This window comes from Carassius gibelio, chromosome B9, assembly GCF_023724105.1.
Source record: "Carassius gibelio isolate Cgi1373 ecotype wild population from Czech Republic chromosome B9, carGib1.2-hapl.c, whole genome shotgun sequence".
Lineage (NCBI taxonomy): Eukaryota > Metazoa > Chordata > Actinopteri > Cypriniformes > Cyprinidae > Carassius > Carassius gibelio.
In genome coordinates, this window is record NC_068404.1 from 20,100,093 (window position 1) to 20,119,148 (window position 19,056).

A 19,056-nucleotide genomic window follows, 5' to 3' on the forward strand; every position below is an offset into this window, starting at 1 on the left:
AATCACTGATTATATTCATTATAATTTTATAAAGTTGTCACTTTAAACTATCTTGTATACATGTAAAATATTGTATAAATTAACCTTATTATTCGTGGTAGCAGTATTGCTGGTAAACTGATTTGCTCAAATTACGTAATGTACTTCTCGTGGGCTTACGTCAGACGTACAGCGCGCTCTCGTTGACGTGCACGCGGCTATGTTGAAGTGGGAGTAGCTAAATCTATACGTGCAGTTTACATTAATCCTCCAATCAAGATGACAACTGTCTCTGGTAAGATTTATTAAACTACATTCGCGTTTTTGCATAGTTATCTTTATATTTATATAGAACAGCAGTTCTATAATAAAGCCGATAGGTCAGCATACATGCTTATTAGTTAAATAATAAACTCGGTAGCATGCAAGCCTTGTTCTTGATCTGACAGTTTTGTTTTACGTTTCGAGCCGGTTCACACATTCATATGAATGAAACTGCAGGTTCTCCTAAGATGCTTTTGTTTCAATATGGCACAGTAACAGAGAAATGGAGGAATTCTGATTGACACTCGAACTAGCCAATCAGGATTCCGGTTTTGATTTGTTGACTTGTATCTCAGCCAATGGCATCCAAGATCAGGTCACATGCCACCTTATGTTTTTGTATGCGTTACTCGAGTTTATTTTCCTGTCTGCATCCAAACTGTACATTAAAAGACAAGTTAAAATAGAAGGGAAATGTTTTTGAGTAAAACATTTTGACAAACATTTTGCGCGCTTGCATTTACTATAGTAACATTATACCATGATTTTCTGCATATTGTAAAAATCACGGAAAACCGCCGCAACAGGAGCTCTTAAATGTATGAATCTAGTTTCTGTGAATATAATATATCTGAAAACAAACAGCTTTTCCAGCATTACAACATTACCCAATGAAGTATTGCTTTGAAATAGTCTTACAGTAAATTGATAATAGGAGTCAAAAGTTTGAGAGCCACTAGGTGTGCATGGTGTGAACACAATATATCCTGGATAGTAAGCAGCAAGATGCCAAAACCAATATTTTAGATTTTTTGTTGTTCATGTGAAGTGAACTTTTTAAATAAAATGCAAAGGTGTGATCTCTTTCTAGATGCATAGTGAGGCATGTATTTATATTTGATATTTGGTGTCTAACAAATATTAACAATATTATTGTCAGTGATATAGGAACATTGATGTACTTACATGATACTCGATTAATATTAACATTTCTCAATTGTTTTTCTTTTGTTGCAGTTCAGAAGAGCATCAGTTTCTAGTCCAGCTATGATCTGAGAGGAGATGATAGCGGAGCCAACTTTATTGTCCAGATCGGTGCAAAAGTGAGACACCTGAAAACTACCTCTGCATTTTCATCATAAAACAGACTCAATACAGTTTTCGATTTCATGCCGTCTTTTTCTGAAATATCCCAATTTAATTACATTTTATTATTCAAGGTGTTCTGTGTGTACAGCTTAACAACTGCCTGTTCATCCTGTTTTCAGAGAGAACTCAGTAGTTGACGTCTCTTCCTGTGCATCGGTGCATCACGTTTCAAGTGAGAGAAATGAAAACAGACAGAAGACTGTGGTAAGAGCTGCTAAAACCACAATGTTTGTAAAAAAAAAAACTCCAACAATAGGGTTTTGCATCTCATATACTTGTATCATAGTACAATTGACTTCTTGTGAGATTTACTGTAAGAACATTTAATCTAATTTAGAACTATATTTTGTCATGTGCAGAGAGGAAAGAGGAAAGCCCGGGAATGCTCTGAGAATGCCAAAAGAAGGCATTCAAAGAGCAGTAATGGCAGCCTGGGCAGAGCAGAGAACGAACAGCTCAAAAATGGAGACGTGGAAGCCGTCACACTGTTTGAGGTGGTCAGCATGGGGAGGAACGCAATGCAGGTACGTCCAGCATGATCAGCCCTGCTACAGATAACCACTTGGAAGGTCACAAACTTCTTCTTAGGTCATACTGATTTAAACAAATCTATGTTATATGGATGTTGTTTTGTTTTGTGAAAGGCTGTGGTGGATGACTGGATCGACGCTTATACTGGTGACAGAGACTCAGCACTGCTAGATCTCATCAGCTTCTTTATCCAGTGTTCAGGATGCAAAGGCATGTTTCGTAATGTCTGTTCTCTCTTTCATAATAGAACATCATTTCACAACAGTGATGACTAATAGAAGTAGGTCATTTTTAGTGCTTTGTTTTTGCTTTGTGGCCTGTCTTGTGTATTGTAGTTCACCTGTCTGTGCTTTTGTAGGGATGGTTACAGCAGAGATGTTTCAGAGCAAAAAGGGTGCTGATGTCATGAGTAAAATGGTGGAGGATTTGGATGAGGTTAGACATCCAGCGTGCTCATCACTGATTACTTTCCCATGTTTCTTGCTCTTACTTATGAGTGTTCTTTTTTTTAATCACAGGACACAGGTTTACAATATAAGAAGTTCCTTGCATTTCCATGGATTTTAACTGTCACGTGGCCACTTGACATGGTACGGTTCAAAGCACTTCACGTCGTTTTGCAAACTGCGATCACGTTGTCCTTATATTATTACAATTTAAATTGAATCTGTTGTTTTTATTTAAAGTTTTTTAAAACATTCCTGTGATGCAAAACTGAATTTCCAGCAGCCATTACTTCAGTCTTCAGTGTCACATGATCCTTCAGAAATCCTTCTAACATGCTGATTTGGCGCTCAAGAAGAAACATTTGTTTTGAATTATCATTGTTGTAACTCATTATACTGCTTTTTTCTGTATTGTTTGATTGAATATAAAGTTCAAAAGAACAGCATTCATCTGTTATAGAAATCTGTTGTAACACTGCAAACATCTTAACTAACTTACTTTTGACCAATTTAATGTGGTATTGCTAAATAAAAGTATTCATTTCTTTGAAAAAACTTTACTGACATCAATCCTTTAAACAACAGTCTATAACACAATATAAAATTGGAACTATTTTTCCATCCTCCTCAGGACAGTGGCGAGTATCCTCTCATCATGTCAGGCCTGTACTGGAAGAGGTTTCGTTCACACTTCTGTGAATTTGTATCGGTGCTAGTGGCCCAGTGTCAGAACTGTGTAATCTTCGATGGCTACCTCTTGAACACACTCATTTCACTACTGACAGAGCTCTCCGATTCCAGAGTTCGCGCATTCAGGCACACCTGTACACTAGCAGGTAAGTTGCTCTGATGACCAATTCTACTTGACCTGAACCACACACACACAGACACACAGAAAGCTGATGTTTTGCCTCTGTCGTGTGTGTCTCTGCAGCAGTGAAGCTGCTCAGTGCTTTGATAAATGTGGCTCTCAACCTTAGTATCAGTGTCGATAACAGTCAGCGGCTGTACGAGGTCGAGCTGGCCAAGATGGCCAGCAAACGGGCTTCTCCGAGGCTGGACAGAATCCAGAGGAAGATCAGTGAGGTTAGACGATTGACAGCATGTCTGGTTACAGAGTTCAACATTTCTATACACAGATCTTTCTGGAGTATAGTCAGGGTCTAAAGGTAACTCGTCAAGAGTGAGTAAAAGCGGCTTTGATGAGTAATATAACTAAAATAATTTAATACATGATCATTATCACATTGTAAATATAATACTCTGAACACTCGCTGATGTGACTTGCACAATTCAAACAGGCATAGAAATGTCTGCTAAAGGAAATATTTGAGTTAAAATTTTAACAGTCATTTCTTTATCACAAGATCCTTCAGAAATCATTCTAATATGCTGACTTTTTTGTGTTCAAGAAACATTTCTTATTATTATCAGTGTTGAAAACAGTACTGCTTGATATTTTAAACTAGAAACCATAATGATTTTTGTTATAAATGTCACTTTTGATCAGTTTAGTTCATCCTTTCTAAAATAAAAATAATATTACTGACCACAAAACTTTTTAATGGTGGCGTTGATGTACAGGAAACTGTAAGTCAGAATAAATTACTTTCATTCTTCAGTTACAGGACAGGAAATGTGAAATTGAGAACATGATGGATGCCATTTTCAAAGGAGTCTTCCTGAAGAGATACAGGTGATCTTTATATTAACCACACTAGCCTTCACTTCCTTAAAAATCTAAAAAACTATGTACCATAATAACGGTGATGTGACTTCCAGAGACGTGATTCCTGAAATCCGGGCCATCTGCATGGAGGAACTGACAGTGTGGATGAAGCTGTATAGTTCAGTGTTTCTAAACGACAGCTATCTGAAGTACGTGGGATGGATGATGCATGACAAGGTGGGTTAGCCAGCAGCCAGGTGCTTTAAAGCACAATTCATTTTGAAATGTTTAGACGTTTACCCATGTCAGTTGTTGTTGAATTAATATTTGACTGCCTGTTTTATTTATTTAATAATCTTCTACAGCAACCTGATGTGCGTCTGAAATGTGTGCTGGGTCTACAGGCCCTTTATCAGGATCAAAGTAGTTCTAAAATGGACCTTTTCACGATACGGTTTAAGGTAACAATTGCCCCAAATGACACACTATACACTATGTACAATGTACCGTGTAGTGTATGAATTTTAGAAGGTTATTTTAGCCTCTCCCCTTCCACTATGTTAGGAAAGCTGCGTCTGCTGATTGGACAAAGTTTTCCACAATTCCATTTTTTAGGCAATTAAGTGCATCATCTGTGTATTGAAGTGCACTTGTGTCATGTTGTAATTTTCATTGTGAACACACTATTTTTACCTCAAAATGGCTGCATGAACTGGGATACTCGTCATGTTACTAGTCAGGCACAACACGACAAGTTTCTTCAAAAATCTGTCTGTAAACTCTACACAAAAATGTCGTAAACCATGCCACATACAACATCCAATCAGAACATATTTGACGTGTGATATTAAAAATGGGTGAAGCTACTTAACATGAAGGTACAGAAACCAAGCACCCTACAAAAGTTCCACTTGTTGCCATCACAGGTGATTAGAATAAAATCTTAAATTGTCATGACTGCTATGTCTATCACGTATCTGATTAGGACAGTTTTAAGCTCAAACTGTACCTGAGAGTAACTGCTGGAGACAAATAAACTTCTTTATGGAGAGTTGTTTACTGGCTGTAAGTTTGTCCTCCAGCTCTTACGCTCTTGCTGTTTTGGCCAAACTTCTCAAATGGACGCGGTCAGTAAACGTCTTTGGCAGTTTTTAAGTTAAGGTCCGGTAGAGCTGCAGTGGGACAGCAGGAGGGCATGATTGCTGATTGACAGGCTGGAAAGCCCCTCAGGTTTTGCCTTGGGCTCACTGGCCTGATAGCTTCCCACAGGACCCCACCCTCACCGTACCCTCACTAACGGCAGCAAGCACATTAGCACAACCGTGATTTAAAGAGCTGTTTAAATGCATCTGGGTCTTTAACTCAAGTCCTATTGTAGGTTTTCGAGATAAGATTGCTCTCATAGCGGGTAGTTAAAGTGTTTACATGAGCGATTGAATGCTGTTTCTGTTGAAGGAGAGGATGATCTCCATGACTCTGGATAAAGACCATGAAGTGGCCATACAGGCCATGAGATTGCTCATGGTCATCTCTCAGTAAGTATCTCCCTTGCTCCTCATGCTGACTATTTCTCATAGAGTTTGCTGAACCGTACTTTGACTTCTTCTCTGTGAAGCGTATGCTGTGCTGTTCCTCATGTAACTGTTGAAATTGTTCCCTTTTGTGTCAGATCCTGTGAGGATGTTCTGGGTCCTGATGACCACAAGAATGTCTTCCAGTTTGTGTACTGCTCCCACAGACCTCTAGCTACCACTGCGGGTGAATTCCTCTATAACAGGTCTGTGTTGGTTGTCATTCTACAAAACCTACCCTATTGTATGACACATGCATGCACATAATAATACATGATAGCTGTAAGTAGGTAGCTTACTTTAATTGATTTGCTGTCATGGTGTCATTTCTCTGCTCTTAGGCTGGTCAGTAACCATGAATTATCAAAGCCCAGAGATGGAGCCTCTGATCAGGAGAGGCACAGAGAGTTACTCTTAGCTAGAGTCCAATCCCTGATCAACTTCCACACTGAGAATGAGGTATATTAACTCAAAGTGTGCCATGCTTAAAAATAAGATTATAAGTACATGTGCTGGTGGTTGTGCATGCAAACCTGCATTTCAATTTGACATTTCAAATTAAAGTTAAATAACAAAATATTCTCTCCCCTCTGTCATAGCTGCACCAGCATGTGTTGTACCTCGTGGATAGTCTGTGGGACAGTGCAGCGGCTCTACTGAAGGACTGGACCGGTCTTACCTCACTGCTCTTACCTCACACGTCCTGTCAGGAACAAGGCTAGTACTACTACTACTTTAGTACACACTATAGTATACGCTCCAGTATGCTTCGTTATTGTAATTCTGCATTATCAGTGGCTTTTACTACAGACAAGCAGAGATTTCCATCCTTTAACAAATAGTATATACACAACTACAAAAAGTTAACTATTCAAATACTTCTAGTTTTGACTGTTTTAATGATTACTAGAAATATAAACAAGAAGTATTGATTTCTATCCAGCATTATCTCCTCTATTTGAAAGTCCACTGTGCGAGAGCAAACTGAAATCTTATTTGTGTTTTGCGACATGCTTTAGCTACAGCTCTGAGCAGTGCTGAGGAGGCCTTCGTGATTGAGCTCATTTCGGCGTCAGTGAGGCAGGCTGCAGAGGGGCCTCCGTTTTCAGGGAGAGGAGCAGGTAAAAAGGTAAGACTTCCTGTTGCATCTTTCATTAGATGGTGCTCTGATCTAACAGGGTTGCCAGATATATGTCACCTTTATGTTCATACTCCAGCTGTTCACAGATACATCCAACACATTGTGATAATGTTGCTAGTTACATATCTGTTTATTTAGGTCGTAAATACTAAAGAGAAAAAGATACAAATTGATGACTGCACAAAACTCACTGAACACTTCGTTAAAGTGCTGCCCGAGCTGTTATCCAAGGTAAAAGAAAAAACACTGCTCTGTTCATTTTTACCATAACCGCTTCTTCATAAATTAACATGATGTCTAATCTCATCCTCTAGTACTCAGAGGATGCGGAAAAACTCAGCTCCCTTCTAAAAATACCTCAGTATTTCCAAACGGACGCCTGTGATCATGAAAACTCACAGGTGAGTGTTTGTGTGTCATCTGATGCACTGACTTCCCTGTGTTATTGATCTATATGTGTATGATTTGGTGCTCGAGAAAATGTGACATTTTTCAGGATTCTTTGATGAATAGAAATTTCAGTAGAACATGTACCGTATTTTTCGGACTATAAGTCGCACCTGAGTATAAGTCGCATCAGTCCAAAAATACGTCATGATGAGGAAAATTTTTTTTAAAAGTCGCACTGGACTATTAGTCGTATTTATTTAGAACCAAGAACCAAGAGAAAACATTACCATCTACAGCCGCGAGAGGGCGCTCTATGTTTTCAGTGTAGACTACAGGAGCACTGAGCAGCATAGAGCGCCCTCTGGCGGCTGGAGACGGTAATGTTTTCTATTGGTTCATTTCTCTTGGCTCATTTCTCACGGTTCATGTCAAATTAATTTTGATAAATAAGTCGCACCTGACTATAAGTCGCAGGACCAGCCAAACTATGAAAAAGTATTTGAAATAGAAATATTTTGTAACATTATAGATGCAGTTACTGTCTCTACTGTCACCCAATTTAATGTATCCTTGCTTAACAAAAATATTAATTGCTTAAAAAAAATGACATCAAACCTCTGAATGATAGTCTATGCATTATTTGGTAGTTTTCTGGAGAAATTAATGTCTGGTTTTTATATAGCCTATATTTGTGTTTTGGTGTAGTGCGTGCTGGCATTGCTGGCTCAGCTGGAGGCTGCGGTGGACAGACACACAGATGTTGGACTGCTGGAGGCGGCTGCTCGTTCTTACCAGAGCCTCTGTGCTCAGGACTTGCCCTGGCACTCTCTGGCCCGGCCCAGCTTTGACCGGCTCATCCAGCACTGGACAGACACACTGGGAACACGGTTAAGAGAATCACTGTGTGTGAGTACACTAATGGACCACTAAAAACTCTGCAAAGATGTTCTTTTACTAGCTTGTACCAGATACATACATGCATTTTAAATGGATCCAGACATCAATAAAGGATAAGTTGATTCATGACAGATTTATGACTGGATCTTACACAGCAGATTAAAGGTGCTTCCTTTCATGCACAGGACGGTTGTTTCACTGGAAACGAGGACAGCACTTTGGAAATTCTGTCCACACTGAAGAAACTTAATGCGTTCATTGTGTAAGCAGTTTCTAGTTTATTCCATCCACATACACTCTGCAATATTCCTGATAAGCACGTTTCTTTGACCAATTTAATTATCAACCTGTGGTTTACATCCCTTCTGGAAATGTTACAAAGATACTGAGATGCACAGGTGCTATTAATTAAATTATTAACAACTGCTTGTTCAGTTTGGAAAATCCGTAATTTTGTCTGATGCCATTCAAATGTATGTATTCTTATTTTATTTGCGCTTTATCAAATCTGTCTAGTGCTCAGGATCTGTCTAAATGGAGCCCATATGAGCTGGGGACCAGACTCCTGGATGTGGAGATAAAACATAGTGGTCTTCCCATGGAGGTAACATTATTAGCCTTGTTCCAAACCCTCTACTCTTTTATTCCTTCAACAGGGTTTGTCTCTCTAATCTGTATTTCTTGTAGGTGACAATCGAGGCTCTGCGCTGCATGTGTAGCTGCATCCTTTGGAAGCTCAACACCTTTGGAGAAGGATTGACCTCCAGGGTGAGCCATCTAAATTCTCTTCCGCTCCGACTGAATTGTGACTGCTTTCATAAACGGCTGAGATCATGCTTCGAATGGTAATATCTTCAAGCACAGACGCAAGGCCGGAGTTTTCCCTTGGGTGATTAATTAAACAAGCGTTTTTAGGCATGCAAGACTCTCTGTCTACAGAGTTGCCGTATGATCCATCACAAAGAGCCGTGTCCTTTAAACCTGCCACATTGGATTTCAAATATCAACACAGAGGCTCTAGGGTTATGTCCAGCGGATTTTAATTAATAAGTGATAGAAAGCGATTGATCGTGAGTCTTAAGGAAAAGTCGGTGCTGGTGATGGATTATAGGGGGCGTAGTGGTTGCACCCTCGTGTGAACGTTTCACCACTAATAGCTGGGCTTCTTATTAGGCCTATGTTTCCATGCAGTGCACGGAATAATCATATCTCCCCACCTCTAACCTTTATGCGGTGAAATATTGGCGGCCATTAAGACTGCTGTAGGTAAGATTTGCTCAGTGCTGGCTCAGAAACGGCTGCTTTCTCCTCTGGCATCGTCATCAATAACTGACAGCGCAGGGGGCAATTTTGGGCTCAGGCGGCAGCTCGGCTCAATCTGCAATTCTAATGTCAATGGCGACCCGAGGTGAGGGGAAAAAGAAGACGTGTTCAGAATAAAATCGGGATGTATGTCCGATTCAAAAGAGTCATTTAGCTGAATCTACATTGCGACTACGTGGGATGGAGGAACCGATCCTGCACGTCCACCCCGGAGCTCCACATGCTCGTCATTATGAAATAATTTTTTTTATCAAACAAGAGACTGGCGGCACTGTTCACAACGCCACTTTCATCAGTCTACATCAGTTAGAGCCCTGCTGCAGTCATCTTTCAGTTGCTGTTATTTTGCTCTTGTACTCTTGTACTCTTTTACTATCTATTCCTCATATGACTTTTCCCTGAAGTGTCAAAGCTTTGTGTACTTTCTCAATCTGCATGGTCATATGCATGTGTAATAATTAAATAAATTGAGCGAAATGCTCAAAAGCTGCACAGGAAAGAATTGTCATGGTTATGGATGTGTTTGTTTGTGTGTGTGTGTGTGTGTGGTTTTAGGAGTCCGCCCTCCAGCAGAGAAGCCAGCTACGTGCCTTCTGTGAGAAATGTCACCGCTGTCTCTCGCACGCTGAGCAGCTTGTACGAGAGCAAGTGAGCATCGCGGTTCTCTTTGTTCACAGCATACCACTTGATTCAGTCCTTTTTTTCAAAGTGGTTTATTCCAAGCACATCAGAGCGTGTTGTCTGTGCGTTAAGCTGTAGCATGTGCGCCAGTGGGCCGATGCGCTGGCATTGTCTGAATCCTGTTTTTGTTTCCACTTTAATTTCTCGCGGAGTGCCCTTGGCACCCGTGTTGGGTTTTTAGTAATGAACCCTCACTCCATGCCAAGGCACGCTGACAGCAGAAAGACACACTAATTAAAACTAAAACAAATGCAAGTTCTGGACAATATTTGTTTATTTCAAGACCGTTTTGAATTGTCCATGTTCTCAGTGAATTGATTTGAAATATTTAAGTTAATTACATCAATGAATTATGCCAATGAATCAATCAAAATAATTGTAGCAGATGAGTAAAGCACTAAGTTTTATAAAAAAAACCTGAGAGCTTCAGCTGTTGCATTGCAACTTTTTTTTTAGCATCTTCAGCCACGAGTGTTTGATTAATTGCTTATATTGTAATTTTTATTTTATTTTATTTGTAATGTAATGCAAACAAAACAATTTAGTACTTTGATGCACTCTTTCGGAGAAAGATATCATTTGATTGTTTAGAATTATATTAGATTTCAGATAAGAATTTATTGTGCATTATTGTCTACCTTCTATCACATCTGTTGATCAGGCGCTGTCTGTTTTATGTTGTCTTCACAAAGGCCTTCATGTGTCTGAGTGATGTTCTCATAGCTCATAATTACCAGCTTCAGATGTGGGACTCGTCTGCAGGCACTCCGTTGCTGTACACCCCTGATCCCAAACTCCAGAAAGCTCTTCTTTCCTTCGTCGTGGAGCATGTCTTCACCAGCCCCGAGCAGGACACCCACAGTAGTAAAGGTATTCTCTTTTCATTTCAGAAAATCTTAAGGGTTTTGTTTGGCCTGTGCTCTGGCATGTGGGCGACTGGGCGGCCTCAACAGAGTTACCTAAGTGTTTAGAGAGTTGTTGCCCTTTAGATCAATTTGTTTTATATGTTCTTGAGATTTAACTGAGGTACCTCTGAGGAACTTTAATGTTGGTGAAACTCGATGCACTGGATGTGCACACAGGATGCTTTTAAGGGAGGGCCCAAAATGAGGATAAAAAGTAGCTGTGGCATTTTAATGAAATCAGTGAAGTTCTTCCTAATTGGCTGATAACTGGATGAGCAGTTTGCATTTCAAATCAAACTGTCTACTAAAGAAAACATCTGATGCAATTTTTTTTGTGTGTGGAAAATTTACCATTACGAGATTATCTGGAATACCTAAGGGTATCATCAAATTCTGCCACTAAAATTCACAGGGCCCGGGACAAACTTTTTATGTGTGGGTGTGGGCTCCCCCTCCCCTGGGCCCAATTAAACCACAGAGACAAAAACACGAGGAACAAAATCACAACGGCTCTTGATGCTTTTGTGACAGACGCAGTTTCCCTGAGAGACAGAGGTTGTCTCATTCTATATGTGATGCTGTGAGTGACAGTGACATGTGCTGTTTGTCAGAAATACGCAAGGAAAAACAGCTACATACAGTAATTCCTGTCTCATAGAGGTAATTAGTTTTTTTTTTTTTTTATAATAATAATAATAAAAAAAGCTAAATCCATCTATATATGAGTGTCTATCCATTCTGTGTGTGCCTATATACAAATATAATGTTTCTAACATTGATGAATATAAATGATTTTTGTGGACCAAATCAGCATATTAAAATGATTTCTCAAGAATCATGCAACACTGAAGACTGGTGTAATGGCTGATAAAAATTCAGCTATTCCATGACCGCAATGCATGATATTTTTATTTACAAGTTACTTGACAAATAATAATATAATATAATATAATTTACTTATGCAGTATTTTTTAAACTGCATTTTTGATGCACATGCATGCAGACAAACACATGAGCATAAAAAAATCTTTCCACACAAACACACACCTGCAATACTTTTAACACCTTTGTATTATATATACAATACTAAGGTGTCTTGATGGATAAGAATAGTCTCAAATTCAACAGCAGATGGCAGTCTGACTCTACCCCTGCCCATGTTAGGAACAAAATAATCACATAAAGAAGCACAATCAGCCTCATTCTCCTTCTATTAGTGGAAAGCACTGTAGCAGAACACAGTATTTGTTTGTGGTTCGTCAATCTAATTGCACACCTTCTCACTGACCTATCAAACATGCCATTGAATCAATGTGTCTAAGTCTTACAGATAATGCATTATGATAATAATCCCTCATGATGTCATTAGGTGAGGTCTAACAGAAGTTGCACTTGTAAATGATTTAGGTTTTATTAGATCAACACAGAGCCCTGTGGAATTATATTTAGAAGCCCACACGAAAGCCAAGAAGCTTTGGTAGGCATATCCGAATGACTACATATGCTGGAAAATAAAAATGAGCTTTCCTAAACTAGTTTTTGGCCTTGTGTTGCTTTAAGACAAACACAAGCAGTGCATGAGATAGCATCAGATTTTGGGGTATTTGATTAGAAATCAAGTGTGACTGAAACAAATCGTATCAATTCTATAAATATTTCAGCGAGCCGTCGATTCGTGCTGCCACAAATTCCTTACCTCTCGAAAAATGCAATATAAGCTTTTGCTGGTAACATGTAATAAAAAGCAATTTAGTTATTGGATTTTCTTCGCGTCACTAATGCTGTTATGAAACCTCTCTATTAAGTGATGGCTTGAGGACCAGGCAGGACGACGACAGACACATTCTGTTCCAGAGCAGAAAATGTTGTTAACTTTAGCTCACCCCAGGAAAGCATTTCATTTATAAGATTTGAGTATCATAATTATACCGCTCTCTTATTGAATCTCAACCCCTGTGTTTCAAGCTGTCTCTCTCTCGGTGTCTGTGTGCGCAGTCAGTGAGAGTGAGTGTGGAGACGGACGGCTGGAAGACTTGCACCGGCGGAGGAATCTTCTGGCGGCGTACTGCAAGCTGATAGTGCACAGTGTGCTAGAGATGAGCATGGCTGCGGAGCTTTTCAAGCAGTATGTGAAGGTATGACACTTCACTCGTCGCGCAGGCTCCTGTCTCTCACTTCATCTCTAGTTTGTTTCTCAGTACAAGTTTTACAGATAAGTACCACAGTTTGGTGGATTAGCACCACAACATGCATACAACAGGAAATAGCAGTGTTCACAGTAAATATTACTTTTTTCCAAACTTCTAATGTTCTAATAAAAAATATATATATATACACATATGAAATAGTATTACATTTATAAGTAGTGTTAAAAAATAAATAAAATAAATAGCTACTTAGCATACGGTTTAATATTAGTATTAGATGGAGGCGGTCTGTTCATTTGGCTCATCTTTTCATAACTGGAGCTCTTAGGTTTTGAGTTTACGATAGGTGGGATTTACAGTGCTGTGTGTGTGTGTGTGTGTTTGACATGCTGATATGTTTGGAATGCCTGCTTAGCTCGGCCAGCACACATTCTCACACAACATTCTCTGATGAGGCCTTCGAAGAGAAAACTACACACACACACACACACACACACAAACACGTTCACTCTGAATGCCATCATTTTGAACGACAGCTTTCAAAGTTGAGGCAAATGATGTAAAGCTGGCAAGCGCCACAAACCCCTCACTTGAACAGCTTCCTGCTGGTAACAAGGGGTCACTTCTCTGTACGACAGTGGCACATTTCTTGACCGCTTAGAGCGAGTATGTATTAGAAGCAAATAAATGGTAATAAATTAAGGTCGTTGTCTGGCAGTAGGTGGGTCAGTCAGTGGCTGAGGGTGATTAATTTGGGTTTAATAAAAAACATACTGCATTAACTGGCAGAAATGTCAGAAATCTTACTTTCTGAGAGAAACCCCCACCATCAGAGCCGGCATATATATATTAAAACTGTGTAAAATATGCAGCTCAAGCATTATCATTAGATGTAATATTTAACTATCATTAAAGCACTATTTATATGTACAAAGTCCATACTTTCATCACCAAAATTTTTTAATAGTAACTGACGGTTTAAAGCATATTTGGGAAGTCATGGCCTAATGCTTAGAGAGTATGACTCCTAACCCTAAGGTTGTGGGTTTGACTGAGGTGCCCTTGAGCAAGGTACTGAACACTCAACATAAACTGCTGTGTGTGTGTGTGTGCGCACTTTGGATGGGTTAAATGCAGAGCATAATTTCGGAGTATGGTTCACGTGTAACTTTTTTTCATATTTAAAACATACATTTACTGTTCATTTAATATGATTTGATTTTAATATGTTTAAATATTTAATTAATAATGCAAGGTAAATATGTTCCAGAAGCCATAACACAGAAACGGTGTAATCTGTGTGTCATGTCATACACTACTTTATAAAAGATTGGGGTGATTAAGATTTTTTGGGAAAAAGGAACACATTAATTAAAAGTGACCGTATAGACATTTATAATGTTACAACTATATGTATCAAATACTGTTCTTTCATCAAAGAATCATGAAAAATATGTGAAATTTCAAGCTTTAAAAAATGCTGCTTTTGTACCACAGGAAAAAAAAATACATTGTAAATATATAAAAAAAAATATATTTTTTTAATTGTAATAATATTGTACAATATTAGTATTTTTTTAAACACATATATATATATATATATATATACATATATATATATATATATATATATATATATATATACACATATATATATATATATATATATATATATATATATATATATATATATATATATTTTTTTTTTTTTTTTTTTTTTTTCTGTATTTTTGATAAAAATAAATCCAGCATTGGTGTGCGAGTATACAAACATTTAATAATCTTACTTACTCCAAAGTTATGAATGGTAAGTGTATATATTAAGCTAAAACCCTAAAATCAGAGAGGAAATGATCCGCAGCAGGATCATTTGGACAACTAAATGTCTTAACTCTTTATACAGCTTTATATTAGCGAAGTTCTTTTAAAGAAGAATTCATTGAATTACTTTAACAAAAATACAAAGGTGATGCTGCTTTCCCCAAAAATTCCCCCAGAATTCAATTACTGTCACTTATCTGTGATAAATGGCATCACAAAATTATTTTTGACACTTTAATATTATTCCTTTAATAATAAGGTGAAGTATGATACATTGTATGATTTATGTATGGTATTTTGATATGTTTGAGCATAATTGTTACCATAAGTAAAAGAAAGTAAAAATAAAAACCTTAAACCTCTCATGACTAATAGGCTACACTTCCAGAGTCTTATCCTGAGGGCCAGACAGCCTTATGGGTAATGTGCTTTCAGTATGCCACAGGCTTGCATTCCTAGGCGTGAAGCCATATGGCAGACATGGAGCCTGTATCGCTCACTGCTGTCATATCTCCCTGCAGTTCTACAATGACTTCGGCGACATCATCAAAGAGACCCTGAACAGGACACGGCAGATGGACAAGATGGAAAGCGCGCGCACGCTGGTGCAGTGCCTTCAGCAGGTATGGAGGCTGCAGTCCTTCACCGGCGCTCTCTCTCATGTGACGCGCCTCTGCGTGGCACATCTGCTCAGCCGGTTGTCCCAGGCCCCTGTGCTCTCTGCTCTCTGATGGGCCCCTGCAGCTGTCGACGCCTCAGAGACACTATGAATCCACCCTCCCGCCATCCCATCATGCTCAGCGGGAGAACGTTCTAGCAGCTCTTTCACTCCTTGAATAGCTTAATGGTAGATCCTGTGCTTAGGCGCGACATGGAAGCATTGCTCTCACACACATACACAGCTCTTTAGACTATGCTTTTTTTTTTTTGAAAAAGAAGAAGAAAGTAATATATATTTATTATTAGAATAAATCTAAGTCTAGAGCTGTGTATGCAAGTAATGCTTCAATTTAATATAATATATTTAAATTATACTATGTACACTACTGTTCTGTTTTTAAGAGTAATCTCTTATGATATATCTTATCAAGGCTGCATTTATTTGATAAAAAAAAGGAAATAGTAATATTTTTAAATATTATAAATATTTTTAGAATGTAAAATAACTTTTCGGTTTAGTATATTATCCATTTTAATATATACAATTTAATTTAATTTAATAAATAAAATGTCATTTAATCCACTCATGGTATAGCTGAATTATCAGCAGTCATTACTTCAGTGTCACATGATCCTCCAGAAATCATTCTATATACTGAGATGGAGATACAGTTCTGTTAGCGGTTTTAATTAATATCATCAGTGTTGCTTTTTATAAATGTGGAAACCTAGATTATCGAATGCATAGAAAGTTCAAATGAACAGTATTTATTTTGATTTTATTTTTTGTTACAATGTACAATTCTTTCTATTCACTTTAGAAGAATAATGCATCCTTGCTGAATAAAAGTATTCATTTTTTTAATTAATTAAAAAGTATTACTGACTCCAAACTTTGGAATGGTAGTGTACATATATTTAATCTAGAATTTTTATATGACAATGTATATTGTCATATTTCATTATAAGATTTTTACAGTTATGTGTAAATAAAAAAAATTTTTTTGACATATGTTATAAATATACGATCATACTTCCCACAAAATTATAATCAATGTATTTTTGTATATATGCTAATATATACATCACCACCGTTTCTTTTTAGGTTTCCCTCTTTTAGACAGAAAAACTAAGCTGCATTATATTTGCGATCATAGATAATAATTAATAATGGAATAGAAATAAGGACCGATTTTCTCTAGTCTGTCATGTGCATGGACTTACATACATGTTCTGTGTGAGTTCAGCTGTATCTGAGGCTGAAACAGGAGCAGGACAGAGGAAACACCTGCAGCTCCAGGGTCCAGACCTACAGCAGCATCAAGGAGCTTGCCAGACGCTTCTCACTCACCTTCGGATGGGACCAGATCAAATCCCGCGAGTCCCTGGCCATGATCCACAGGTAGCACAGTCCTCTCTGCTGCTGACTCAGTGTCAGCGAGTTCACGTCTCATGTCTGGCAAAGTGGCACAGCTGAAACAGACTGATTGCTATGTTTGACCACAGATAGAAATAGTTTTGTCAAGATTCTGCACCGCATGGCTTCATTTAGCCAGTACAGAGGTCTAGTCCGGTCTTTGGTTATTTCAGGCCTGAGAAATTCATCTTGCCAGCTGTAGTTTTGGTCTTATATTAGGATTCAAATTTAGATAGATAGGAGGAATATTCAGGTCTTAAAAGGAAATGTTCTCTTACTGGTTTCTCTGTGCAGGGACGGCATTGAGTTTGTTTTCAAAGGCTTCGTTCAGCAGTCTGAGAAACACTCTCCACCGTACATCTCATACCTCACCATCCTCAGCGAATTCTCCAGCAAACTGCTCAAACCGGACAAGAAGACTATGTAAGTTAAAGTAAAAACAAAACGAATTCTGCAAGCTTGACCTCTTGCACTTTGGATCTTAACATCTTTAAACTGGTCGTCTCTTTCCCAGCTACAGTTATTTGCAGAAGTTTGCTGGTGAGCAGGTCATCAACAACAGAGAGGAGAGCTGGATGCCGCTGATTTACTACAGAGCGTCTCTGATGGGCACGGCTGAGGGAGAAGATGCCATCTCCTTCATCAGCTCGGACACCAACAAACAGCCCTCGCTCAGCAACCGCTCCAGATCACAAGTCAACTCTGAGGGTATGAACTCTCAGCCGGTCACTTCTGACGTCCAGGTTTTTAATAATGCAATATATAAAAGGGTTGGTGACAACTGACAAATAACATGGGCAACTTTTTCAGCATCTAGACTTTAGGTTAATACTTAGATTTTAGGATGATTTTATTATTAAAATGTTTTGATTTATACTAAACTTGTATAAATTATTTTAATTATGTGTGTGTATATTTAAATTTTTCATAATTGTATAAATTCATAAAAAAAACTAACAAAATTAACAAATTATACATATATAATTATAACAAAATAATTAAAACAATTGGGGAAGCATAGCATGCTTTAATTTGCAAGTCAGCTGATGTCACTAGTAATATATCCACAAACAATTTAGGGTATATCTAGTAGTGTTACTAAGAATTATGAAGTTCATAATGTGAAGTTTAATAATAATTGACCTATTTCTGTTTTCAACAGGGGACCAAAGGTTTCTTTCGCTCTCTTCAGAACCAAAGGGAAACGAGCTTCTGAAAAGGTGAGGTCAATGAACACTTTTATTGACTGTGTGGAAAGTCAGTCAGTTGAGTAACATACGATTGAATTTTTCTTCCATGTGAAGTTCTGAAGACTCGAAAGTCCAACAAGCCCCACTGAGCAGAGAGCAGCTGACCAGCAGTCTGGCGTCTGATAAAGTTCTACGGAGCAGTGAGGAAGTTGACGTGGATACTGTAGATATTGATGGCTGATGTTGTAATCATGGCTAATCTGTCATCATCGATCTGTTTTTTGTTTGTTTTGTATTTACTGTTAAAAGGTCAACATTTTGCGTAATGGCCTGTATATGAAAATTGTGCCATTTAAAATGATAATTATTATGATCAGATTCAGATCTAATAAGGCGGTGCTGAAATATTTGTGAAGAATGTAAATTCATGGTGCATTGATATTGATGAAATTTTTGCACAGCCTATGTAGGCTTAAAAAGACAGAATGATGCACTTTCAAATCTTGATGTGTAAAACACCCATTAATTGCTAACTGTAGCGCAAAAAGAATAATATTGCAATTTGGACCAATCTTTTTTAATATTTGTTGCCCTGTGTACTTTTAGAACACGTATAGATTTGTTGTGCATTGCTCAATTTTACATTGAATAATAATGTGGTTTATTCATTCAGGTATTCAAATAAGCTTCACCCATGTTTTAAGTTGAGGAGCAGCAGCTGTATTTTTATTTTATATTTTTGATCACAGCTATTATGTTTATGTCTTCTACTAGTAAAAATAAAACCAGTTGCTCCATAAATATGTCAAATGAATTTGACTTGCAGAAATGTAAACATTAACTTTAATTAAAGGGCAATAACATCCTACAGAGAA

The 19,056-nt window shown here is 38.0% G+C and overlaps 1 protein-coding gene across 2 annotated transcripts; it reads left to right on the top strand.

The window, feature by feature from the left end:
• Positions 1-153: 153 nt before the first annotated feature.
• si:ch211-269e2.1 (cohesin subunit SA-2) lies at positions 154-19,056 on the top strand. Of its 2 annotated transcripts, none has more exons than XM_052565528.1 (32): positions 154-274; positions 1,261-1,346; positions 1,512-1,596; positions 1,752-1,916; positions 2,037-2,133; positions 2,282-2,358; positions 2,442-2,513; positions 3,001-3,205; positions 3,304-3,455; positions 3,992-4,065; positions 4,152-4,275; positions 4,404-4,499; positions 5,494-5,573; positions 5,708-5,815; positions 5,951-6,068; positions 6,209-6,326; positions 6,629-6,738; positions 6,889-6,981; positions 7,065-7,151; positions 7,846-8,046; positions 8,223-8,299; positions 8,554-8,641; positions 8,725-8,805; positions 9,916-10,008; positions 10,734-10,911; positions 12,912-13,081; positions 15,436-15,537; positions 16,822-16,976; positions 17,286-17,414; positions 17,506-17,699; positions 18,154-18,211; positions 18,296-19,056. In XM_052565528.1, exons 2-32 carry the CDS (start codon positions 1,306-1,308, stop codon positions 18,420-18,422), a joined length of 3,555 nt encoding a protein of 1,184 aa, XP_052421488.1. In that variant the 5' UTR covers positions 154-274; positions 1,261-1,305; the 3' UTR covers positions 18,423-19,056. The 2 variants fall into 2 exon arrangements, with proteins under 2 accessions (XP_052421488.1, XP_052421489.1); XM_052565529.1 differs by having other exon boundaries at positions 12,942-13,081.